This window comes from Podarcis vaucheri (genome assembly GCF_965113315.1).
Source record: "Podarcis vaucheri genome assembly, chromosome: Z".
Lineage (NCBI taxonomy): Eukaryota > Metazoa > Chordata > Lepidosauria > Squamata > Lacertidae > Podarcis > Podarcis vaucheri.
Genome location: NC_138758.1, coordinates 33,825,881 through 33,851,511, shown reverse-complemented (window position 1 = coordinate 33,851,511; position 25,631 = coordinate 33,825,881). Strand labels below are relative to the sequence as shown.

Here is a 25,631-nt window from a genome sequence, read left to right as displayed (position 1 = left end):
TGTGGATTGATCAAGCTAAATGTTGTCTAATCATAAAAATAATAGATTTTAATTCCCCAGACCCAAAAACATATTTTTAAGACCCCTCACTGAAGAAATTTGGAAAAATTAACTTTCAGTCCTTAAAATGACATGCCCTAAATTGTGGTGGGCCTCTTGCGGCGTCTTGAATTGTGATGCTTATGTAAACTGATAAAAACACACAATAAAATTACTAAAAGGGGGTAGCGTGGGGTTGCATAAGCAATCATTTTATCCCAGAAAGCCGCTGTTGCTCTGGGGGAGACCAGAGGCCACCTTCACACCATACTTTAGTATGCTATGATACCACTTTAAACAGTCATAGCTTCACCCAAAGAATCCTGGGAGCTATACTTAAGGGTGCTGAGAGTTGTTAGAAGACCACCTGTCTCCCTCACAGACCTGCATTTCCCAGTGTGTGTGGAATATGGGCCTCCTAATAACTCTCATACTCTTAAACTATAGTTTAAGTATGATTCTTTGGTGAAAGCCAAGACTGTTAAAAGTGGTATCCAGTGCAGTCATAAAATTCTAGGAGCCCCCAACGAGTCCTGGGAGCTGGAGTTTGTCCAGAGTTGTTAAGAGAACCCCTATTCCCTTCCCTCCCCAAGCTACAATTCCCAGGGTGGTATAGCAGTCCCACATCCTACAGTACTTTGGGAAATGTAGCTTTGGGAGGGGAATAGCAGACTCTCTTAACTCCCATCACGCTGAACAAACTACAGCTTCTAATTGATCGGTGATGTGGTAATGTTATATTGCATTATTTATGCAAATTGATTTTCTCTGGAGTTAAAGATCTGACTGGGACAAACCTTCTATGCTGAACTCGTATTTTGCACAATTTGCTTACGGTGTTTGTTTGATAATGTGTGGTTTGCTATGCCTAATAAAGGATTGAGGTTTTTTTTAAGAAAAAACTACAGCTTCCAGAATTCATTAATGGAAGCTGTAACTATTTAAAGTAGTATCATTGCATTTTAAATGTCTGGTATGAATATGGTCATATCACAAGCAGACAAGAAGAGCTCAGATAGGTTAGCCCAGGACTTGGCTTCTCCCTGTTTTTTGTACTGGGACTGGGACTCTAGCAAAAGAATTCCCACCCACCCACCCCCAGTGTTGTTCTGCTTGCATCAGTTGCCAGCCATCCCTTTTTGGGTTTCTCTTGAAGGATGAGGTGTTGTCGCCACCCAAAGATTTGAGAGTACAGCGGTGGTGTTTATGTGTCATGTGCGGCATGGATCTGATTGTCAAAGCTCCCCAACCCCCAGGTAAAATCAAAAAAGAAAAGAATGTGTTGATGTTGTAAGATGTGACAAGACTGGTAAGATTGGGGAATTGCCCAAACTAGCAAATTCTAGTTTCTAGGAGTGAACCATGCTAAGACAGCATTTTGCAAAAGATCTCTGTGCCCTGTCCAGAGGCCATGAGGTTTGTGGCTCTCTTGGAGCTTGTGAAGACCCAGATTCAAACCCTGGCATTGCCAGCAAGTTGCTCAGAAGCTGGGGATGGGTGGTAGATCAGTGGCCCCGGGGTCAATCCCTTGGAGTATCTCCAGGTGAGACTGGGAATGTCCCCTGTCTGAATTGCTAGGGAGCTGCTTCCAGCCCTTCTGGACAACACTAAGCTAGATGAACCCAAGGGTGTGACTCTGCATAAGGAGACCAGGATTCAAATCCCCTACTCAGCCATGAAGCTCACTGGCTGACCTTGGGGCAGTCGCTTGCTTCTTAGCCTATCCTACCTTGTAGGGTGGTTGTTGGGATAAAATACACGCACTACCTTGAGTTTCTTGAAGGAAAGGTGGGGCATATAAACCTAAGGACGAGGCCAAAGAGATAGAGAGAGCACTATTTATTTACATCGGAAGCTGTTCATCCAAAACAATTTCCCTTGCTTCACTGACAGTCTGTCCATCCAAAAGTGAGGAGGACCCATTGGTTATTCCACTTGTCCTTTCCCCCCTGGTGCTAAATCTTCCTGCTTGCGTACTTTTGGGGGTTGAGGGGAGAGCAGAGTGCTCCCTGGCCCTCTTCCTATTCTGTGATCCTCTGTGTGCAGTGGTTTTTGGCATCCCACACCTATGAATATTTGGTATTTGAGATTTTCTTCCACAAGAGTGTCTTGAGGCTGCTGAGCACCAGTGAGTGGTGGACCTCCATCTGGCTGGCCAAGCCGCTGAGGGTTGTGCAGGTCTTGAGCTGCTTCTGAAGCTCATCTTTCAGATCGGAGGGCGCCCCGTGGAGCAAGTACTCCTGCAGCAGCCCACACACCTTGGCTAGGTTGGGCTGGACCACGTCGCTCTTGCACTGCTTCATGAGCTTGTCGCAGGGGGCCACACAGTCCCTCCCGTAGGTGCAGTCCACGTTCTGCTCGCAGTGGCGCCCTTTGAGGAAGCCCCGGATAGTCATCTCTGTCGCCACCTTCCGGAGGTCCACCATCTTGAAGTCATGCCTGTCGTTGTAGCCCATGTTCTTGAAGCCCGCCTCGCAGATGTAGAAGTTGCCGTACATCCCGTGGAAGATCTCCTCCACAAACTCCAAGAGGCCAATGGCGATCTTCGCTCTCTGCGGCCAGGCTGGGGAGAACCACCGGTGGAGGACCCTGTGGATGGCCGTGGGCAGCAGAGGCTGCAGGAAGCGAGGGACCTCCACAGTATAGAGAGAGGTGTGGCGGATCTTCTCAGTGACGTACAGGTCCCCACAGTGCCCCAGCAGTTGGGAGGTGTGTTCCTTCTCATGCAGGGAGAGCGTCAGCAAGAAGTCATTCAGCTGCAGCAGCGCCCAGATAGATTTCGCCTCTGCCAACGACAGTTTCCCATCTCGACTGACATCCGCCATGGCCATTATCTTGTTCACTAAGTTGGTGAAGGAGACCTGGTCGCCTAGATTGGACTGCAAAAGACAGATAGTTTTTCATTTCATTTTACAGTCATACCTCGTGTTGCGTTTGCTTCAGGTTGCGTCCTGCGGCGACCCAGAAGTATCGGAAAGGATTACTTCTGGGTTTTGCTGCTCATGCATGCGCAGATGAGCAAAATGACGTCATGCGCATGCGCAGAAGTGGCGAATCGTGACCCACACACGCGCAGACGCAGGTTGCGTTCTGCTCATGTTGCAAACGGGCCTCCGGAACGGATCCCATTCGCAACTAGAGGTACCACTGTACTTCATTCCTTTTTTCTATCCTTTCCCCCCCTTTTGCTTCTAGCCTTTATTACCATTATTAAGTATCCTAAAATTGCAGTAGCAGGGTATTACATCATCCCATATCCAAAGCAGAAAAACAGTAAATAATACTGTTATGAGCTCGCTGGCTTCCCGCTGCTACCCCCACCCCTGCTGGCGACAGCCCCACCCCTTTGCCGTCCTTCCAGGACTTCCAACAGCTAGCTCTGTTGTTTTGGATCCTCAGCCCCTGAAAACAAGAAACCCTTCCCCCATACCCTGCTGGTGTAGTGACAAACTCACTTTTAAGAAATTCAGGAGCATCTCCTTGAACTCATCCATTGATGTCCCCCGTGTTGGTTTGCTGAAAAGGACCACATCTCTCCTGGGGGCTGAGTCAGGGTTGCCATCAGCCTTGAGGGCCTCTTCAATGCCACATTTGATGATCACCTCCTTCTCTTTCCAGAGGCCGCTGTATACCTTCACCGAAGGAGAGGAATGTAACTTAGAGAGACAAACTGGATCTGCAGGACACAGATTTATTTGACAGGTGCCCAAAGTTCACAGAATGTAGCATTGGAAGGGAAGACACACACACACACACACACACACACACACACACACACACAGGGTCACTTAGTCCAACTCCCTGAATCGCAGGATTCACAGCTATGTTGACCAGCTGAAGTCTGTGCCTGTCAATATCAGAAGACAGATTCCAAAAAGGGCGGCCTGAATGATCAGGTGGATGCAACTCAATGTGTAAAGTGATGCATGCTTGGGCAAAAAAAATCTTAATTCAACACACGCACTCCTGGGGTCTAAATTGGACGTGGCGGACCATGAGCAAGAACTTGGTGCCATAGCAGAGAGCTCGATGAAGGTGTTGGCCAGTTTGGTGGTCATGAAAAATACAAACCAGGCCTAGGGATCATCATGGAAGGAATTGGAAATAAACTGCCAGTGTCATTGTGCTGTTATACAGATCTAAGTTGCAACTGCGTTTGGAATATTGTGTGCTATTCTGGTTGCCTTGCCTCAAAAAGGATATTGTATATTGTTATTTTTTTAGAAATCATTTTTATTGGCTTTACAAATACAAAGTACAAATAAACAGAGAATAAAAATGTATATATAAAGATATTCTCTGAATCTCAAGACTTCCCCTATCCCCACCATGGGGTATCATTTTAAATAGCGACTACTGCATATTCACCAATACTCCATTTTTTATATCAAATCATATTATCCATCATAATTTTTACACTACAAGTGAAATCAAAATCCTGCCTTTGTTTCCATCTGCTTACAGTGGTCTCCTAAATAATTTATAAATTTTCCCCATTCTTTTATAAAGTTTTTGTCCTCTTGGTTTCTGAGTTTTCCAATCATTTTTGCCATCTCAGAATAGTCCATCAGCTTGGTTTGCCATTCTTCTCTGGTAGGGAATTTGCAAAAAGGATATTGTAGAGTTGGAAAAGGTTTAGAAAATGGCAAGCAAAATGATCGAGTTGATGATGGAGCAACTCCCCTCTGAGGAAAGGACTTTTAAATTTTGAGAAAAAGATAGGCAATAAGATAACAAAATTACAAAATTATACATAGCATGGAAAGAGGAATGGGTTTTCTCCTTCCCTCATGGACTCATGGACATTCAGTGATGCTGAATGTTAGGAAGATCCAGGACAGACAAAAAGTCTTTCATGCAGCACACAATTAAGCTTTGGAACTTGTTCCCACAGGAGGCAGTTGCAGCCAGCAACATGCATGGTTTTAAAAGAGGATTGGACAAATTCACCAATTTAAATGACCACCTTCCCACCAGCATACAGCAAGACTTAAGCAGCCTGCCCAGCACTGTAATGTCTCCACCTCATCCCTGCTCCCTGCCAACAACTCGTGCCAACTTCGAAGTCCTTCCATTGCTCTAGCCAACGATGGAAGGTCAACCTACCTGCTGGGTGGGAGAGGACGAAAGGCAGTGCTGGAACACCAGTGTATGATCCTTGCAAAGGTCTTTACACGTCGACCCGGAAATTATTCCTTTATTATATTGGTCACACTGGAAAGGAGAAGGGGGAGAAAGGCTGAGATGACCGGCAGAATCCGCGACCAGGGGAAAGAGACGGCGGAAGAAGACTGGAAGAAATTTAAAATCTACCTTAAGAACTATTATAAAGTTGATGAATGCTAAAATGCCGAGGTTTTGAGAAAGAAAGGGAGATTACAGCGATATAAGGTTAGGTTGAAGGAAAGATTAGGAAGACATATGTTTGATAAAACTATTTAGAAGTTGCTGAAATAATTTTGGACATTGGGATGCAGGAAGGGGAGGTATGGGGGAGTCCGAGAAACGAGGTTTATGAAAAAAAGGTTATGAAATTATACATGTTTGTATGTCTTTTTATATGTTTGTATTGTTTAAAAAATTTTGTAAAACCAATAAAAAATTCTTTAAAAAAGAAAAGAAAAGGGGGAGAAAACAAAGGAATCAATAACTGTTAGCTACCATATCCCACCTTTCCTCAAAGGAATGTGAGGTGGTGTATGTGGCTCTGCTTCCCCTGTTTACCCTCCCTGGGATAAGGCTGAGAGACAGTGGCTGGTCCAAGGTCAACCAGTAAGCTTCATGCCCTGGGGTTGGTGTCCCCTCAAACACTACAGTTCTATGATTATACAGCTCAGTTTCTTCAGCAAAGCAATGCGTTCCCATGTTACTTCCTTCCCTCCTGAACCAGGCAGGAAAGAGGATGTCATATTTGTCAGGGGAAGGAGAATCTCACATTTCTTCACTGCGGCCAAAAGCCCCTCCTGCTCTTTCCCCAGCAGTCTGGGACCATTCCTCATTGAACCATCATTAAATAAGAGCTCAGAGAACTCTTCATTAGAAGGCATCACTCTGGGCAAATAGCAGATGGCAAACAGCAGCCATCTGGCCATTGAAGTTCCTCTGGAGGCTCCTTATCCAGCAGCCAAAAGTTCCAGGCTTCTCTTCTGCTCACTCGGCTTCAGATCTGTTATAGGTCCAAGTCCATGCAGCACCCCAGCTGACAGGGAACTTTTTCCAATGGAAATGCTATCACAATAGACCTTAAGAGAAGCCTGGCTGCAGCTCCATTAGGTCAATGGCACATCTAGCCCACCATCCTGCTCTCACAGGGGCTGACCAGTTGTCCCGAAAGGAAGCCCAGAAGTAGGACCCGAATGCCTAGGACCTGCAATTCCTAGCAACTGATATTCATGCAGTCCTAGAATTGTAGAGTTGGAAGGAACCCCAAGGGTCATCTAGCCTCCAGCAAAGGAGACCCCACTGCCTTCCGATGTAATATTAACCATAGTAATCATAGTAATAATAAATAATTTTGCAGATGTGGATGGGGGACACTCACGATGATCATCTGGCAGACGTGTCCTCTGCAGAGTTCTGAATAGGACGAGTAATGCATGTAGACCACCCAGCTGCCCACAAAAATGCCCAGCCAGGCAAAAAATAGGTACTTGACCTTGATGCCAGGAAGACGGCTCTGCGGGGTTGGGAAGAGAGAGCAAAAGAAATTTAAGGAGAGCCAAAACAGGTATGGAAGGATATATCTATATATACACAAAACCCACATCTGTCCATGGGTTACAGGCAAGGTGAAGGTCCCAACTCACGTACAGTGTCCCGGGCCCAGAAAATCCCTGCTGGCACCACAACAGCTCAGGAGTAAACCCAGAGTTTATTTTTGCTTTTCCTCTTTCAAAGTCTGCCTGGATGCCAGTATGCCAGTCAGCATGGCATATTGGTTAGAGTGTCAGACTGCTAGTACCTGGTAGAGACCAGGGTTCAAATGAGAAAGAGGCTCCCTGTCTGAAATGTTGGAGAGCTTCTGCCAATCAGTGTAGACAGTACTAAGTTAGATAGAACAATGAGCCCAGCTTGATAAGAGGGCTGCATCTTATTTAAATTGGCTTATTATTTAGAACATGAGGACTAGAGCCTTATTTTTTAGGTAAAAGGCTCAGTGGTAGAGCACCGGCTTTGCCTGCAGAAGGTCCCATGTTCAATTTCCAATGGCATCCCTAGGCCATGCTTGGGAAGACTCCTTGAAACCCTGGCGATCCACTGCTGCCAGTCAGTGTAGTCGATACTGAACTAGATAGACCAATGGTCTGTGTTGGTTTAAGGCAACAGCCTTATTCAATTCACCTTCCTTCAGAACTTTGAGGACTAGAATTTTGCCATGATTGAGAGAGGGAGGGCCATAGCTTCCTATGTTCTTGTGTTAGAGGACTGTAGCACAGTTAGTTCTTGTGGTCCTAAACAAAGTGTTGAATTAAACAAAGATCTGAGAGACTAGAGGTTTGAGTTTTCAGACAGATTTGGGACGCAATGGCTGTTTTTCTTACAAACTCTCCAACTTCAGTAATAATAACAACAACTCTTAACATCTCCACCCCTAGGAAAGGTAACCATATTTACGTTTTGAAATCAGGAAAGCTTGCACACTATGTTGTGAAGTTTCTGGTTAGCCTAATACTGGAACGTGTCCAGAAGAGGGCAACCAAAATGGTCAAAGGCCTGGAAACGATGCCTTATGAGGAACGGCTAAGGGAGCTGGGCATGTTTAGCCTGGAGAAGAGGAGGTTAAGGGGTGATATGATAGCCATGTTCAAATATATAAAAGGATGTCACATAGAGGAGGGAGAAAGGTTGTTTTCTACTGCTCCAGAGAAGCGGACACGGAGCAATGGATCCAAACTACAAGAAAGAAGATTCCACCTAAACATTAGGAAGAACTTCCTGACAGTAAGAGCTGTTCGACAGTGGAATTTGCTGCCAAGGAGTGTGGTGGAGTCTCCTACTTTGGAGGTCTTTAAGCAGAGGCTTGACAACCATATGTCAGGAGTGCTCTGATGGTGTTTCCTGCTTGGCAGGGGGTTGGACTCGATGGCCCTTGTGGTCTCTTCCAACTCTATGATTCTATGATTCTATGATTCTAATACAGATTTTGGATTTATTTTTACAGCTTACCTTTATTTTACTTTGTGGCTCTTAGGTAGGAACTTGACTGTGCTGATTTCTTCATGTGAGTTTTGGGACTGGCGGTGGCGAGGGAGGTTGTCAAGCTATCTTGACCTTCACCAGCCTGGAGCCATCCTGATGTTTTGGACTACAACCCCCATCAGCACCAGCCAGAAACACACAAACATCTGGCAAGCAAAGGTTGAGCTTAGATATATAAGTTCTGATGGAAGAATTGGCTGGTTCCTCCCCCAGTGGAGAGTCAGCACTCTGAATTGTGGACTTTGCAGTTATGTGATGCACATTTTGCCTCTTTTGGGGCTTACTGGATGGAAATTCATGCCACTCTCGATGATAAAGGCCATCTCAGTCTTGCAAAGCAAAGGTGAATTATAATCTTTCCAGCAGCAGGTTGGGAGTCCTCTATTCCCAGACATTTGGTGGGATAGTTTTTTAATCTTGGCATTGTGCTGACAATTATTCCTGATGTGTTTAGTGAATAGGAGGGCTGCTTTGGTTTTAACTGTCTGTATCATTTTAAAATTTTGTGTATTTCAATGACAGAGATTCCTTGATTCCTTTCCTGGAAAAGGCATCAAAGAAATTAAACTGACAAAATATTATACTGAGATGCTCCCAATGCAAACTGATAAGTCTGATTTGGCTCTGGGGCTGTGAACATTTCTTTCCTTACTCGATAAGTACCTCTTTCCTTTCGACCTGAGAGTTAAAGGGCACCCTTGCCTAACCTTTTCAGGTGGGCAAGAAAGTACGTTGCCATTTGGCTAATTGGAGAATGGAAAGGAATCCCACCAAGTTTAGTGGGTGTTACTCCCAGGTAAGTATAATAAAAGATTTTGGCCTTTCTCTTTAACCATGACCTGTACCTCTTCAGATGCAGTTCCTAAAGCATCTCAAGAAGGTAGCCACTACTGAGGTTTTCACAATAGGCAAAATATGTTGTTGTTGTTGTTTAGTCGTTTAGTCGTGTTTGACTCTTTGTGACCCCATGCGAAGCTTAATTCATCTGCCTTGTCACTGTTTCATCAGCTTAAAAAAAAATCCAACATGCTTGATTGACATGGCCCAGATTATCTCGATTTGGTGAGGGGTGTGTGGGGAGAAGTTGCAAAACAGTTTTTAAAAAATGTCCCTTACAATGCAACCCTATATTTGTTTAGTCAAATGTAAATCCCCTTGTATTCAATGGAGCTAATCATCCAATGGTATGCAGTGCATCTAGTCCAGCCTCCTGTTCTCACAATTTGCAATCAGATGCCTCCTCTGGGAAACCTGCAAGCAGGATTTGACCCTAAGAGCACCTCTTCCCCTCCTGTGGATTCCAGCAGCCGATATTCAGAAGAATCATTACTGCCTCTAATAATAATAATTGATAGCCCTTTCCTCCATTAATTTGTCTAATTCTCTTTTAAAGCAATTTAAGTTGGTCACCTTCCTTTCTGTGGGAGTGAAGAAGGATTTTCTTTTCCCTACCCTGAACCTTCCAACATCCAGCTTTGTTGAATGCCCACAAGTTTTAGTGCTATGAGAGAGAGAGGAATTATGCTATGCATAATTTTATAAACTTCTATCATGTTGCATCTTAAACTAAAAAGCCCCAACCTTTTGTCTAGGAGAGTTGCTCCATGTCCACTTTCAGTTGCCCTTTTCTGAACCTTTTCCAACTCCCAGGCCAGAACTCTACAAATTATTCCAAAACTGGTCCCCTCCCCCCATAGGTTCATTGGCCTTTGCACTTGGGAAAGAGATGCCCCCTATTCTAACACATGCACAGACCCGCCGGAAGCAGAGCAGCCTAGCCACAGCCATGCACTATTTCTTACCATCGTCTGCAATGTATGTTGGGAACACTGGAAGCTGCCATCTGCAGGGCCAGGCCCTTGGTCCATCTACTTCAGTACTGTGCACACTGACTGGCATTCACACTTCCCCACACTTCAGGCAGGACATCTTTCCCAAGCCCAACCTGGAGATGCCATTAGGGATTGAACCTGGGACCTTCTGCATGCCCAGCAGCTGTTCTGCCACTGAGTAGAAATCCTCTGGAAATATTTTCAACACTGACTGGCAGCACCTCTCCACCCATTCTGGCAGGAAGTCTCTTTCCTTTGCCCTACTTTGGATATCTGGACACTACTGCCCCTCTCCTGAGAGTGGCAGGATTCAAGAGACGTCTCACTGCCATTTCCAAGCCAGTTTTCATTCTACACACACACACACACACACACACACACACACCCTTGCTTGACTTGAAGGGCACTTTGTGTTTCCCTGCTGCAGCATTTGCCTGGCATTTGGGCACCAGTGATGTTGCAGTGCAGAATGCCCGCAAACCCTTTTCCAATTGCCAGCTGGCCTGGCTGATTTGCATGGCTGCCTCCAAATGGGCCAGATATTATTCTCCAGCACTCAGAGGCATCCCACACTGTCTCTGGCCTTTCCTCAATATCCCCCCCCCAAACCAGTCCCCCAGCTTCATTAAAAATAATAAATACACGTGCTTCGACAGTGAACACACTTCTTTCAGGGGCTTCTGCTTGTAGAAGCGAAAACCCAAAAACCAGAAAAGGAGGGGGGTGTACTAGAAAAGCAGATGAACTGGTGCAGGAGTTCTCCACCTGCTTGTGGGGCCAACCAGAGGGGGTCCTCCTTCGCCCCCAGAAGGTTCCTCCTGCTTTTGTTTACCTGCTGCACCAGGTAACGCCCAAGTACCCCTTTGGCGCTTAAGCGGTAAATGGTCCAGTGGTGGGGAAGAAGCTGCCTTTGACATTGACAAGCTTGTCAGTTACAAGAGGCAAAGGCGCGCGGCGCCCCTGTATACAATCTCCAGCAAGAAGGGCGGCCTTTTTATCGTTATTTTTGCCCCGAAGCCTCATCCCATCTTGAGAGATCAATTCTCCGCCCCCGCACCCACGCAGTACCTGCAAACGGCACTGTGCTTCAGCTCGGAGGCCAGAGAGACACCCCCTCCCCTTCCATCGTTTCTCTCTCCATCCGCGCCCGCCTTCGCTCTCACCTGCAGCCCCATGGAGAGGGGGCAAAAAAGTACCAGCTGCACAACCCTTCTCATGCTGGGCTCTGGCAGTGCAGGGGGGGTGTCTCTTTTGTTCCAAGCCCCTCCTGGAAAGAAGGGGGAGGCGCTGCGCTCACGCCAGACTGGACAGGGCAGGGACTGGGGGGCTCGGTGGGTCCAAGGCAGTGGGTCTTCCAGGCTGGCCGAGGTGGGGGCCCCTGCTGCCTCCCCGTTTCTGCCGCATCTTCCTCCTTCTTCCTCCTCCTCCTCTGGATGATGCTGCGGAGACGCTCCTTAAAGGGGACGCCTGCCCAGGCACATTTCTGCCCGCCGATGGAAAAAGAGACCCGAGGGGGAGCTTCCCCCTCCCCTTCTCCTTCCGTCCACAATTGGGTCTCCAGCTTCCGCTTATAAGTCTTTGTGGCATCCTCAGGCAGAAGGCAGGAGGTTTTTTGGGGAAGAAGGGGAGCCTAGGCCCCCCAAAAAAAATCCCTGGAGGAGAGAAGGGGGTCTCCCAACCCCAGGAAGGGCAGCTGGCTTGCCACATTTGGAAATGGATGAAGTGGCGTTGGTACCTTCTGCATAACACACTTGGCATCCTTCAACCTTAAAACTCGCTCCTGCAAGAGGCTAGGAAGACCAACCACCTGGGCAGCGATAATCTTATTACTCGCCCTTCATCCTAAGGTCCGAGGGCATGTTACAAACATTTAAAATATAATTTTAAAAAAGGAAAAAATAATAGCATTTCTGTATCAGGCCAGTGACCCACCTAGAGCAGCATCCTCTTCTTACTGGCCAACCCAGTGAGAAACCTGCAGGCAGGACCCAAGCACAAGGACCTTGCAACATTCTCCTCTAATGTGGTTTCCAGAAGGATTGCTGCCTGCAGCTGGGGAGGTAGGCCAGAGCCATTGTGGTTAGTGGCTATGGATAGCGCTCTCCACCTCCATGAAACTGTCTAATCCTCTTTTGATGTCATCTTGCTTGGTGACTGTGGGAGTGAGTTCCACAGTTTAACTATTTAAAAATTTTAAAAAAGTTTTCCAAAACTTATAGTTACAAGAGGTACTATAGCAAAAAAAAAGCATTAAATAAAAATAACATCAAATAAAAATTAACACAGTGTTTCCCAACCGGTGTTCCGCGGCACACTAGTGTGCCGCGAGACGTTGCCTGGTGTGCCGTGGGAGGGAGGCAGGCGAGTCGGGCGGTGAGAGGCGGGGCGGCAGCAGCGAGGAGAGGCCGCTCAGCGCGGGGCTCTCGCCGTCTGCCTGCCTGGCTGCCTGCGTGGCGCTGACGTCACGGGGCTGTAACGTGCCCCACATAGGCACACGCGGGGCGGCGAGCGAGCTCCCTCCCACATCCCATCGCCGGCTCTGCACCAGGCGGTAGAGCTCGGCGAAGTCACCACGCTGGAAGGCCAGCAGCGCGCGCGCCTTGGCCAGGCTCTCACCCGCCTGCGCCTCCAGGCACGGCGCCTCGGCGTCGGGCGGCAGCGAGCCCAGGAAGCGGCCCAGCCGGCCGGGGTCGCCCGCCTGCAGCAGCGCCTCGTACACGGACGAGACCTGCTCCGCCGAGAAGCGCGGCGAGCGCGGAGGATCGGGCGCGGCGGAGGCCAGCCCCGCACTTGGAGAGGACGCAGCAGCCGTCGCCAAACCCGATCCTCCTCCTCCTGCTCCGCCGCTGTCCTCTGGCTCTCGGCCGGGAGGAGCCTGCGGTGACGGGGCGGGCGCCGAAGTTGGCAGAAGTTGGCACGCCTCCTCGGCAGCGCCTTCGTCCTCCTCCTGCTGCCTCTGCTCTCCTCCGGCGGCGGGGGTGCGCCGCCCTCCCCGGCCGGGGGGCTCGGCGGGGCCCACGGGGAAGGAGGCCATGTTCGCGGCGCGCGGGATCGCGGCCCCCCTCGCCCGCCTCCGGCCCGCTCCCCTCCCCCTGCGCGCTGCCCTAGCCGTGCGGATCTCCTCCCCCTGCGCCGCCATCCCCTTTCCACATCCTAGGAGCCGCGGTCCGCCTTCCGCCCCCGGGCCGCGGCGCGGCTCCCAGCCCGGGCTGGCCTCCGCCTCCTGGGACGCGCACCCACTCCCGCGGCCCCCCAAACTTCGGAGCAACTCTCCAGATGCTTCTCCCCCGCCTCGGTCTCCCTCCTTTCCACTTCTCTCCCCCCCCCTTCCTTCCCTCTTTCTTTCTCTTTCTCTCCCACCCGCCTTTCCTTCTATTAACTTTCCTTTCCCCTTCCCATGTAGAACAGTCCCTGCAAATAAAAACCTAGCATATTTGGAAGAGGGATGCTAGCCTAACCATTACCTTCTATGCTGTTACTATTTTTTTATTTTTTTTTTACATAAGTAAAAAGTGACCTTTCCCCATCTGGCATGGTGGTGTGCCTCGAGATTTTTTTCATGAAACAAGTGTGCCTTTGCCCAAAAAAGGTTGGGAAACACTGAATTAACAGAAGTCCATACAATGGCTTATATTTTAGATTTCCAATCTTTCTGCATCAGAAATCTTCAAAGCTTGAAAGATGGTGAGACCAATTGGAGGTGGAGGCTACTGATAGCTACTAGCCCTGATGGTTAGGTTTTGTGTGTGTGCAACAGGACCTCCACTGCAGGATGCTCTTAAGACAGGATGCTCAGTCTAACCCACGTGTAGAAACAGAGGAAGCTGGCTTAAACTAAGTCAGGCCACTAGGTCCATCTAGCTCAAGACTGTATACACTGATCAGCAGTGGCTCTCCAAAGTTTCTGTCAGGGTTTCTTTCCCAGCCTTGCCTGGAGATGCCAGCAGGGATTGAAGCTTGGACCTTCTGTATGCAGGACAGGTGCTCTGTATCTGTATCTACAGCCCTTCCCCTAAAAATAAACTTAAGGTTCCAGACCTCATGATTCTTAGTGAAGGGCTGATTTTTCCAGAGCTTTTTGGCAGAGGGTCTTTCACCAGTACTGTGTGCAGATGTCTCTGGGGACTGAACATGGGGACTGAGCCTTCCATGTGCAAAGGAGATGCCATACTCTACCCCTTCAACATAAAATATGATTCTAGTCCTTGTAGTTCAGTTGAACAGGAATGTGGGGATCTGCCTTCTATCGAGTCAGACCATTGGTCCATCTAGCTCAGTACTGTATACACTGGCTTGCAGCAGTGTCTCTCTCCAGGGTTTCAGGCAGCGGTCTTTCTCCCCCAGCCTCTGGAATAAGATGGATCCAGAGCAGAATGGATTCTGAGTAGACTCAGTTGCCTCTGGAATAAGACCTCAGCCAATCCTGTCTGATGTTTTCTTTTCCTTTGCAATATTTTTGCCCACTTAAGAGTCTCATCTCTGCACACCACAAACTGAAGGAGTTCCCAGGAAATGGTGCATAGGTCAAAAACACCACCCACCCTTCAAGAGAACAGCTGTGTTGGAGCGCATCTCCCACAGAGGGGTTGGCACACCTGACATAGCCAGTAGGTGGCATGTTGAACTCAAGAAAAATAAAGTCTCCACCTGCAGATAGTTTGGAGTTGAAAGGAAATAACGTATTTACTCAAGTCTAATGTGCCATCGAATCTAAAGTGCACCTTAATTTCCACAACGTAATTTGGCCAAGAAAGGTGAGCATTAGATGTGAGTAAAAATGGTAGTTGTTATGTTTTTCTGTTTCTTCTTCTGATGGTTATGCCTTAGAAGTATAAAATCTCTAATAAAAGCAAAGTTAATAGGAAAGAAGGGGAACATTGGTGGAACTTCAGACAGACTCCAGCTCCCAGCAGCCACTGCAGATCATCTGCTTTGGTTGCAGTCAGCCCCACATTTCATCAATGGCATCTCCAGGTGGGGCAGGGAATGTTCCCTGCCCAAAACCCTAGAAAGGCAGTGCCAGTCAGTGTGTGCAGTGCTGAGCTGGGTGGACCAAGGGTCTGACATGCTCTCAGACAGCCTCCCTTTGCCCCTAAGATTCTGTTTATTAAAAGTCACCTTATTGTGATCTCTATCAGTGTAACATTCAGAACAGCCTAAGGTCACCAACAGTTCTGTGCCCCAAAGGTCATACAGCAGGCATAGGCAAACTCAGCCCTCCAGATGTTTTGGGATGACAACTCCCATCATCCCTAGCTAACAGGACCAGTGGTCAGGGATGGTGGGAATTGTAGTCCAAAATCATCTGGAGGGCCAAGTTTGCCTATGCCTGTCATACAGTCTACATGAGGAAGAACTTTCTGATGGCAAGAGCAGTTCAACAGTCCTGTGGGACAGACTCCCTCAGAAGGTGGTAGACTCTCACTTCCTTTGAGGTTTTTAAGCAGCAGTTAGATGGCCATATGTCATGGACACTTTAGTTGAGATCCCTGAATTGCAGGGGGTTGGAACAAAATGACCCCAATGCCAAAGTCCTAGCTCCACAATCCATTGGAGGAAAAGCCCCTGAGCTCTCAGGAACTAGCCTGACCCCATGGATGCAGGTTTTGGACCACTTCCAACATCCCCTCTCTCTTCCAAAGGAGGCATCCTTGATATGTGCATAGCCAGTCAATGGGGAAAGTGGTTTCTTGGAGGGTTTCAGGCAGGGGGCATTCCCAGTCTCACTTGATGTGAGGGGTTGAGCCTGAGACCTTCTGCATGCAAAGTGAGTGTTCTGCCACTGACCTTCCTAAGGGAATGACCCAAGCACAAGAGCATTCTGCCATTCTTTGGCTCCCAGGAACCAGGATTCAGAAGCATTACTGCCTCTGATTGTGGAGGCAGAGCATAGCCTTATCCTCCATGAATAGCCTCATCCTCTATGACAGGGATGTCCAACTTCCAAGAGACTGCGATCTACTCCCACTACAAAAACACTAGCAGTGATCTACCCATTCGATTGACCAAAGTTGTTGAGCTTTTTTGGTTTGGTTTGGTTTTTTGGCCGATCAATCAGGATCAAGTGATCAACCAGGATCAACCAGGAACACCCCGCGATTGACCAGTTCATCACGATTGAACAGTTGGACATCCCTGCTCTATGACATAAGAAGAGCCTGCTGGATCAGGCCAGCGAGGGCCCACCTAGTCCAGCCTGCTCTCACAATAGCTAATCAGGTGCTCCCATGGGAAGCCCGCAAGCAACAGCAACTCTCCCATTGTTATTCTCCATTATCTGGGTATTCATATGTAGACTGCCCCTGGGCATGGAAGTTCTGCAAACACAATAGACCTCCTTAAGAAGAGCCTGCTTGCTGGATCAGGCCAGTGGCCCATCTAGTCCAGCACCCTGTTCTCACAGTGGCTAACAGGATCCCTATTATGAGAAACCCACAATCAACACCTGAGCACAAGAGCCCTCTCCCTTTGTGCGGTTTCCAGAAACTGGTATTCAGGAGTGCTACTGCTTCCTTCGGCGGAGGCAGAGCATAACCACCATGTAGTAGCCACTGATAGCCCTCTCCTCCTCCATGAATTTGTCTAAGGCTCTTTAAAAGACATCTGCGTTAGTTGCCATCACTTCCTCCTGTGGGAACGAGTTCCATAGTTAAACTACATGCTGCGGAAGAAGGACTTCTTTTTATCTGTCCTCAATCTTTCAACATTCAGCTCCACTGGATACCCACAAAAGAGGAAGAAGGACTTCTTTCTCTTCACTCTCCGTGACATGCATAATTTTACGAACTCTCTTTTACTTGCCTTTCCTCTAAACCAGTGGTTCCCAACCTTTTTTGGGCCACACCCCACCTAAGCATCTCTAAAATTCTGAACCACCACCCCAGTTACATATAATTCTTATTATTCAAAAAGTGAACTCCTATTCACGTGGAGGAAGCCTAAAAGGCCATTAACTTGGTCTAAACATTCTCGAATTCCCCCCCCCCTTTAAAAATCAAATTGCCCCCCTGTGGGGCATGTGCCCCACGTTAGGAACCACAGCTCTAAACCAAAAGGTCCCAAACTCTCAGGAGTCACTTGAGATAAAGCAGGGTGCCCCAGTTCTAGAGCCCTAGCAACTCAGCTCTTATTAGCCTAGAACACCTGTCTTGCCATTGTTCCCTTCCTCAGCCTGCTGCAGTTGCCACGGGTTTGAGTTTGGTTCTCCAGGGAACTGGGTGCCTGATGGTAGCTGAGTCAGGCTCCTTTTCCCCCCTTAAAGCACGGGTTTCCACATTTTGCTGAGGCAAGACCTTTAAACCTTGTGATAGATTGGGAAGAGGCAGCTGATCCAGATTTCTGTATTTTTGTTTCTGAGCTGGCCTTGGCAACATTACATGGAAGAATTTCTGCCCAAGATAGAGGGAAGGGCATGTTCCAATTGCTTGGGGGGGGGGGTGGAGGATTTTTCTATTCCAGCTAAACTTAGTTTGATGCCTTTGCAGAGGTCTCTGGTGGTTTGCTCAGTCTGGTGCTGACCACAAGCAGTTCCTGGCTGAACCTGCAAAAATGTGCAATCCTACTTTCACTCTTGTTATAGATGGGGGGTGGCTAAACCCAATAAACTAAAAATTTTTCTCTTCACTGGCTGGCCTAGTGAAGAGCAAATCTGTTAACATGACAAATGAGCCATCTGAGAGGAATCCTTTGGTCTGGGGAGACAGATGTTGCCAAGGTGATGGTGTGTGTGTGTGTTTGAAGTGACAGGAAAAGTGAGTTTTTAGCAAGGTGTTCTGCGAAAGAGGAGTAGGAGGGAAAGACTGGGATCCATGTTGGGCAGGCTGGCTGAGAGCTGGCTGGGAGAGATGCCTTGGGTTCCAGGGCTGCTCTGCTGCGGTGGACAAGCACCTCTTGAAATGACCATGCTGTAAGATCTGGACTCCCTCCCTGCAGAGTGAAGGTGTAAATAGGTGAATAAACTATATTTCTTAAAACTATGACAGTCTCCGTTGTGTCTCAATTCTTCAAAGGAACACAAACCCTGGGTGAGTGCTGGGAACTCCCTGGCCTCTTGTTACTGCTTAGCAGAGAGAGGGAGAGGCACTCGGCTTTTCTAACAACTCTGAATGAGAGCTGTGTTGGGAAAGGGCTGTAGCTCAATGACAGAGCATCTGCTTGGCATGCGGAGGATCCCAGGTTCACCTTCTAGTTTCTCCAGGTAGAGGTCCTCCATCTGAAACCCTAGAAAGTCACAACCAGTCAGGTGTGAACATTACTGAGTAGATGGACCAAGGGCCTCAGTAGAAGGCAGCTTCCTATGTTCCTATTTAACTCAGAAGACTAGAATCTTACTTAATTTTTAGGAGTAGGGCCATAGCTCCGTGGTAGACCACCTGCTTTCTGCCTGTGACTCTGGGGAGTCACTGCCAGTCAGAATAGACAATGCTGAGCTAGGTGGACTGATGCTCTATAATTCTGTGTCATGCAACTTCTTATGTCTGATCCTTCAGTGGCTTTGCAAAGGTTTATGGCCCTGAAAAGCAGCCATAACTGGAATGAATGAATGAATGAATGAATGAATGAATGAATGAATGAATGGACTAGGTGTTTGGAGTGCAGTGGCGTGGGGGGAAATCCACTGACCAGCCTTGCAAGCTCAGCAACTGGTTGGCCTCCCCACTCCCTGGGGTTGTCCCTACTATCAGCACAGCATCTTGCTGGTAGGCACAATGGCTATGCTCTTGCTCTGCAGATGGAAGCAGCAGGAGAGGAGAGGGCTCCTGTGCTCAGGGTCAGCTTGGAGGTTTCTGTTTGGAGCATCTCGCTGGCTACTGGAGATAATAGGATGCTGGACTAGGTGGGCCATTGGCCTGATCCATGAGGGCTCTCCTTATCTTTTTATTTAAGAGGCACCCTGCTAGATCAGGCCAAGATGGGCAACCCCACCAAACCCAGAATCCTCTTCTCTACAGGAACCCAGGAAGCTCCAGGAAGCCCACAAGCCAGGTATCTCTTTGCATCTTTACAGGGGGACATCCCTAGGTGAATGGAGTCAATAAAACATAGTTTTGTGGTTGCTTTTATGTGATTGTTCTCATTTTAATAACAAGTTTGTCCTGTAGATTATGATAATTGCATAAGAACCAGCCCCTGACTTTATCAGAAGACAAAGAACTTGGCTGGCTGCCTTTCCCAACACACCCTGCTCTTGTTTTTTGATTTTGTCAACCCTTCACCCAGCTGGGGAAATTTTGTGTTGAAACCAGAAAGTGTTTCTGCTGGTGGTTTAAGTACAGAAGGCACCCTGTGGTGGACAGAGCCTCTTTATTACCGGGTGAAATCTGGGCTCTGGAATGTGAAGCAAGAAGAGACAACAGTGCTCCTGAGCCAGGTGCAGACTGCATTTCCCTCCTTGCCAAGAAGCCACTGAGAGTCTCATTTACATCAAGGATCAGGGAGAAGGATCACAGTTTGTGTGTTTTCTGGAAACGTTCTGGGTCATGCCATTTCTGCTGGCCACGGAGCCCATAGCCTGACATCAGGTCATATCCCTAGGCCATCTTGATTCATATTGTCTGCACTGACTGGCAGCAGCTGTTCTGGCTTTTAAGCAGGGGGCTCTGTACCAACCCTATGTGGAGATGCCAGTGGGGATTGAACCTGCAACCTTCTGCATGAAAAGCAGGTGCTATAATACTGATCTATCTGCTAAAAATTAATAGATTCCAGTCTTCAAGGTTCTGAATAAAGGGACTGAACCTGAGGCCTTCTGCATTTAAAGCAGCTGCTCCGGTACAACAGAGGTACTGCATTTTCCGAACTGGTGTTTATACTGGCAGGCTATGAACAAGGGATAATTTTGAAAAGCAACATAGACTCACTGCAGAACATGGAGAATTCCCACACAGACCTACTCTTTTTTTCCTTTGCAGATTGCATTCTACAGAAAGGAAGAAAACAAAAACTTGATGCTCCCCTCCCCTTTCTCTTTATAAGCTGCCTTAGACAATATTTCCACCAGGGGCAATAAACCAAAGCAAACACCACCACGTTCTGTCAGTGGGGGCCAAATCTCAGCTAAAGCGCAACCCAACGAGCTTCCCACCCAAAACTCTCACCTTCCCAACCCGCGTTTATATAATCCTGGCTTTCAACAAAAGCATCCAAAGTCCATCACCACAGAGAGGCCCTTGGGACAGATCCTGCCAGTGCCTTTTGCCAGCGTCACGATGGAGCAGTCTAACCTGGGAATAGCAGTGCACTTTGGAACACACCAACACACCCATCGGTACACAAGCAGAGCTGTCACATATAATAAATGATATGTACAGATGCAAATTTAGGCCAATACACAGGAACCCTTGGATGCCAGATCTTACTCTGAGGAAAGGGCTACCAGCATGATATTATGGGCCCAGCAGGAAGGGGGCCTTTTCAGCCTGAGGGCCACATTCTCTTCTGAGCAACCTTCCAGGGGCCATGTGCCAGTGGTAGGTGAAGCCAGAGGCAAAAATGGCTAGAGCAATTCATGCAATTTTATCTTTTGACAGTAAGCTAGATTCTACACTTGTATGAAGATCCTGCAGGATCAGGCCAGTGGCCCATCTAGTCCAACATCCTCTTCTCACACTGGCCAACCAGGTGCCTCTTCTGGGTGGCCCACGAGCAGGACCTGAGCACAAGAGGCCTCTCCCCTCCTGCAACTGGTGTTACAGAAGCATTGCTTTCTCCAGCTGGGGAGGCAGAGCATAGCCACTGTGGCTTTTGGCCATCGTCAACTACCTCCTCCATGAATTCATCTAATCCTCTTTTTTTAAAGTCACCTAGGCCATCTTTTCCCAGCCACCTAGCTTTTCCCAGTAGTGATGTAGTGATGTATGATGTATTTTCCCAGTAGTGATGTATGGAAGTGAAAGCTGGACCATAAAGAAGGCTAATCGTTGAAGAATTGATGCTTTTGAATTATGGTGCTGGAGGAGACTCTTGGGAGTCCCATGGGCTACAAGAAGATCAAACCTATCTATTCTTAAGGAAATCAGCCCTGAGTGCTCACTGGAAGGACAGATCCTGAAGCTCAGGCTCCAATACTTTAGCCACCTCATGAGAAGAGAAGACTCCCTGGAAAAGACCCTGATGTTGGGAAAGATGGAGGGCACAAGGAGAAGGGGATGACAGATGGTTGGACAGTGTTCTCGAAGCTACCAGCATGAGTTTGACTAAACTGCGGGAGGCAGTGGAAGACAGAAGTGCCTGGCGTGCTCTGGTTCCACGGGGTCACGAAGAATCGGACACGACTAAACAACCAAACAACAACAACAACAACAACAACAACAACAGGCCATCACTGCTTCCTAGGGATGAGAGTTCCAAAGTCTAACTTTGCACTGTATGAAGAAGTCCTTTCTTTTAACTGACCTGAATCTTCCAACATGAGAGAGAAACTTTTATCTCTCCACTTTCTCCACACCATTTTGGACACTATTATCATGTTGCCCCATGCACACACACACCCCACAGACCTCAATAGGTCAATGTTTCCTTATGATTTTTAGTAGGACCAAAGAAAGCACATGTGCAACGGGAGGAGTCAAGCTGCAGATTTAGAAGCCGCCCCAATTTGCTCTCCAGAACCAATGACTATACTTGCATCTCTTCTAAAGCATTAAAGCAGCTTAGCAATCAGATCCTCTTTAAGAGAGACAGTAAAAATACAAGCTCAGAGAAATGCAGGGTTTCCCCTTCCTGGTCTTGGTGACAGCAAAGGAGAGGTCTCTTATCTGGTGCAAAGAGCTGGAGAGGATTCTGCACAAGAGGTGAAGAGCAAGAGAGGATTTAACTAAAATAACCACACCCTGCTGGTTATCTGGGGCATGGCCTCTCAGGAATATCCCCATTGAATCAAGAAGGGGTTGGTGAGCTCCTTTCCATGTGGGGTGAGTGTCTCATAGATCAATGCTGAATAGTGGAAGATTCAGGACAGATAAAAGAAATGATTTATTCATGTAACACATTGTTAAACTATGGAACTCAGTGCTACAGGAGGCAGGGACAGCCTAGGTAATTTTAAAAGAGGATTAGAAAAATTCATGGAGGGCTGTTGATGGCTATTAGCTATGATCACAATGCTGTCTCTACCTTTGAAGGCAGTAATGCTTCTGAATTCCAGTTTCTGAAAGCCACAGGAGGCGAGAGGGCACTTGTTCCTGAGTCCTGCTTACAGCAGGTTTCCCATTGGGGCATCTGGCTGGCCAGTGGGAGAACAGGATGCTGGACTGGGCCCCCTTTGGCTTGATCCAGCAGGCTCTTCTTATGTTCTTATGAGATCCTGGAAGATGGGAACGGTAGGATGGGAGAAGAAAGTGGGGGGAGGGTGGACAAAGAAAGGAAAGAGGAGGCACCTCCCATCTCTGAACCTTTGGAGAACAACTGCTGCCAGTTAGTGCAGGCAATACTGGGCTGCTGGGCTGACTTATTTTAATACACTTTCCCATGTAGCTCAGTGTTGGAGCATCTGCTTTGTTTGCAGAGAGTACCCTCTTCAATCCCTGGAACTTCCAGGTACAGCTGGGATTATCTCTTAAATCTGAAGCACTGGGAAACCACTGCTGCTAGTCAGTGTAGTCACTAGTGAACTAAATGGACAGCATTTAGTCCATGACTCAGAAGCATCCAGCTTCCTGTATTCCTGTTTGATTCAAACTTCTTCAGAACTATGAGGACTAGAAACTTATGGGGAAGGGCTATAGCTCCGAAGAGAATGTCCCCTGTCTGAAGCTCTGGAGAGCAGCTTCTGCTGTCAGCTAGTGCAGCCAGTCCTGAGCTTCAGTTAATTCAGAACTATGAGGACTAGTATCCTAACAAAGGCTCCTCCAGAAGCCCCGGAAAGACACTGCTGCCAGTCTGTGTAGACAATACTGAGCTAGATGGCTCAATAGTTGGACTCAGTGCAAGGCACTTCCTACCTCCCTATTTCATCCAGGCTTTTGTCTAGAACCGTGAGGACTAGCAACTTAGTCGGCGGAGAATGCCTCCTGCCTGAAATTCCTGGAGAGCTGCGGCCAGTCCATGTAGACAGTGCTGAGCTAGATCGACATGTGCTCCTGTTTAATTCAGCTCTTTCTCCAGAATCGTGAGGACTAGAATCTTTCTTTCTTTTCAGGGGAACGACCTGATCAAAGCTCTGACTCAGCCCTAAAGCAGCTCCCTCTCTTGGAAAGCCAAGCCCGGGCGCCGAAAAGCAACCGCGAGCGAGCAAAAGGAGGGCGTGTCCGCCGGGTGTGTCCGCCCATTAAGGGACGGGACGGGCCCGGCTGAGCCGCCTGGAGTTGCGTGCCGTCACTGCTGCTGCCACTGTCACCTTTCCTTCCGCGCCTACAACGTTTCGCGCTCCACTACGCGGCTCTCCCGGGCTGTGCGCTGCGTGGAATCCCGCCAGCTCCTCTCCACAGGACCCGCAAAAGGGGAGAGCGAGACTTTTTATTGCGGTCCCCCGGCGCCCTTTTGCGCGCAGGATGGAGAACCAAGGCGGGTGGCTCTTCTTCTGGGTGCCCCTCATGCTGGTTCTGGTGGCACTGGCGCTGGAGCTCAGCCCACGGGCCAAGTTCAAGGCGAAGATTGGCTCCTACTGCGTCCTCTGCGTGGTTGCCTCCACCTTCACCGTCCCCGTCTGCCTCCTATGGAACCGAGGAAGGACTGTCCACAACATGACGTGAGCTTGGAAGCTTCCCCGCTTCCCCGATCTCCTTTATTTATTTGGGGTGTTCTTTGCAATAATAGCTGAGAGTTTGGGATACACACACACACACGCATCATAGCGGGTTGGACTAGATGATCCTTTGCGTCCTTTCCCATTCTACGATTCTGTGACATCCCTCCCACCATTTCCTTTCCCGGGTCGGGATTCCTTTCCCACTCAGGGCGTGGAGCTCTGCGCGCGCTCGCAAGCTCTCCTCGTGCTTTTCTTTCACGGATGTTTAGCAGGCAGTTTGCAAAGTGTGGCAACGTTTGGAGGCTCACCTCTGCCAAGGGCAGGCTCCTTGTTTTTCCCACACACGTGTCTTAATACAAATGACTGCTTTTTTAAAATTTATGTTTTGCCGCCCTTAAAATATTTGCAAAAATCCACAGAACGCGGCTCATGCAATGTCTTTGGAAGCCGTTTTCTCTGCTGCCTTCTAGCAAAACTCTTAATGCAAGCTTTCCGTTTTGGTGACTTGTGGAGCGAGCCTTTTCTGGAGGGAGAGTTTTCCTCCTCCGCTCTTCCGGGTTTGCAAGTCCTGCCTCTTCCTGGAGAGTAGAGAGCAAGCTAGGATAGAGAAATCTCGCTTTAAAACAGCGGTTCTCAACAGGTTGAGAAAGGCTGCTTTTGCTTTCCATTCTCTTAAGAAACCTTGATCCTTCACTTCCTCAAATCTCACGCGCACACACTTTACAAGAGCCCCAAATCTCACACCGGGGTGGGGGTGGGGCGGATTCTCTGTGCATAGTCTAGAGCAGCGCTTTTCACACTTTTTCGGCCACCGCCCCCTTGCCTCCATAAACTCAACCCCAACGCCTGCTACCCTACCCTATAAAAAGACATTGTTCAGAATTTTTTTGTTGGCATCCATCTGTCTCGAGAGACAGTGGAATGCGCCTCCGGGGGTGAAGTCAGAACTGCTGGAGAATCACGGTCCCAATAACAGACAATAACAGTAAAATTCAAAACAGCAACAATTAATTGAACATTTACTCAAAATCCAATTAAAACTCTTTGGCTTAATTGGAGGAGCTTGATCCAGTGATAGCAGCTTTTCAAAGTGTAATAGTCATTTACACCTTCAGCGCCACTCTGCCCCCCCTCTTGTCTCTCTCAGTGCCCCCCAGGGAATCAGCCTCCTCCCGCCGCCGCCCCCCCCCCCCCCATGTTACTGCACACTTTGGGAACCACTTGGTCAGGGTGTCTTTTTGCACCTCTGATTCCCCTTGCTATTGCAAAAAACAACAACCCCAAGAACAAAATACGCAGCTGGCTGCTCAGAAGACTGCCCCCCTCTAGACTTGGGAAGAAGAGAAGAAGAAGAGTTTGGATTTGATATCCCGCCTTTCACTCCCTTTAAGGAGTCTCAAAGCGGCTAACATTCTCCTTTCCCTTCCTCCCCCACAACAAACACTCCGTGAGGTGAGTGGGGCTGAGAGACTTCAGAGAAGTGTGACTGGCCCAAGGTCACCCAGCAGCTGCATGTGGAGGAGCAGGGACGCGAACCCGGTTCCCCAGATTACGAGTCCACCGCTCTTAACCACTACACCACACTGGCTCTCTGGAAAATTGTGCACACCCACCCAGCTATGACAGTTGTCTCCAGCATTCCTTCCTGACTCCAGTCTAAATTAAACCCGCCCAAAGCATTGATGCGTCATCTGTGTATGTTTAAAAAGTTCAGACCCTCCAAGTGCCCCTATTTTCCAGTGACGTTCCTGGTTTAGAGAAGCCGTTCTGGTTTCTGATTTGATCCCGGATTGTCCCACTTTTCCTTAGGATGTCCCTAATTTCATTGGAGAAATGTTGGAGGGTATGGAGTTACCTGACCCCCGAGCCATCTG

At 48.4% G+C, this 25,631-nt stretch overlaps 2 protein-coding genes across 3 annotated transcripts in view; one reads left to right on the top strand and one right to left on the bottom strand.

Moving 5' to 3' along the window:
* Nucleotides 1-1,863: 1,863 nt before the first annotated feature.
* Nucleotides 1,864-20,306, bottom strand: DIPK1B (divergent protein kinase domain 1B). 2 transcript variants are annotated; one of them, XM_082208685.1, is made up of 5 exons: nt 20,168-20,306; nt 6,581-6,715; nt 5,146-5,253; nt 3,495-3,671; nt 1,864-2,918 (listed from the first exon to the last, which is right to left on the bottom strand). In XM_082208685.1, exons 2-5 carry the CDS (start codon nt 6,635-6,637, stop codon nt 2,106-2,108), a joined length of 1,155 nt encoding a protein of 384 aa, XP_082064811.1. In that variant the 5' UTR covers nt 6,638-6,715; nt 20,168-20,306; the 3' UTR covers nt 1,864-2,105. The 2 variants fall into 2 exon arrangements, with proteins under 2 accessions (XP_082064811.1, XP_082064810.1); XM_082208684.1 differs by lacking the exon at nt 20,168-20,306 and adding an exon at nt 11,234-11,862.
* A 3,040-nt stretch (nt 20,307-23,346) lies between these two features.
* AGPAT2 (1-acylglycerol-3-phosphate O-acyltransferase 2) overlaps nt 23,347-25,631 on the top strand; it is a 37,960-nt gene continuing 35,675 nt past the window's right edge. The window contains exon 1 of the mRNA XM_082208686.1: nt 23,347-23,757. Coding sequence (XP_082064812.1) covers nt 23,561-23,757 — 197 coding nt within the window. The 5' untranslated portion in view covers nt 23,347-23,560. The remainder of the gene's footprint in view (nt 23,758-25,631) is intronic.

What these genes read in the sequence shown, in the direction of transcription:
- DIPK1B (XM_082208684.1), bottom strand. Translation starts at nt 11,287, where the DNA reads ATGAGAAGGGTTGTGCAGCTGGTACTTTTTTGCCCCCTCTCCATGGGG. An exon ending in CCCTCTCCATGGGGCTGCAG is followed by an intron (nt 6,716 to 11,233) that starts GTGAGAGCGAAG and finishes CCAACCCCGCAG; the next exon opens with AGCCGTCTTCCTGGCATCAA. An exon ending in TGCTCCTGAATTTCTTAAAA is followed by an intron (nt 2,919 to 3,494) that starts GTGAGTTTGTCA and finishes TGTCTTTTGCAG; the next exon opens with TCCAATCTAGGCGACCAGGT.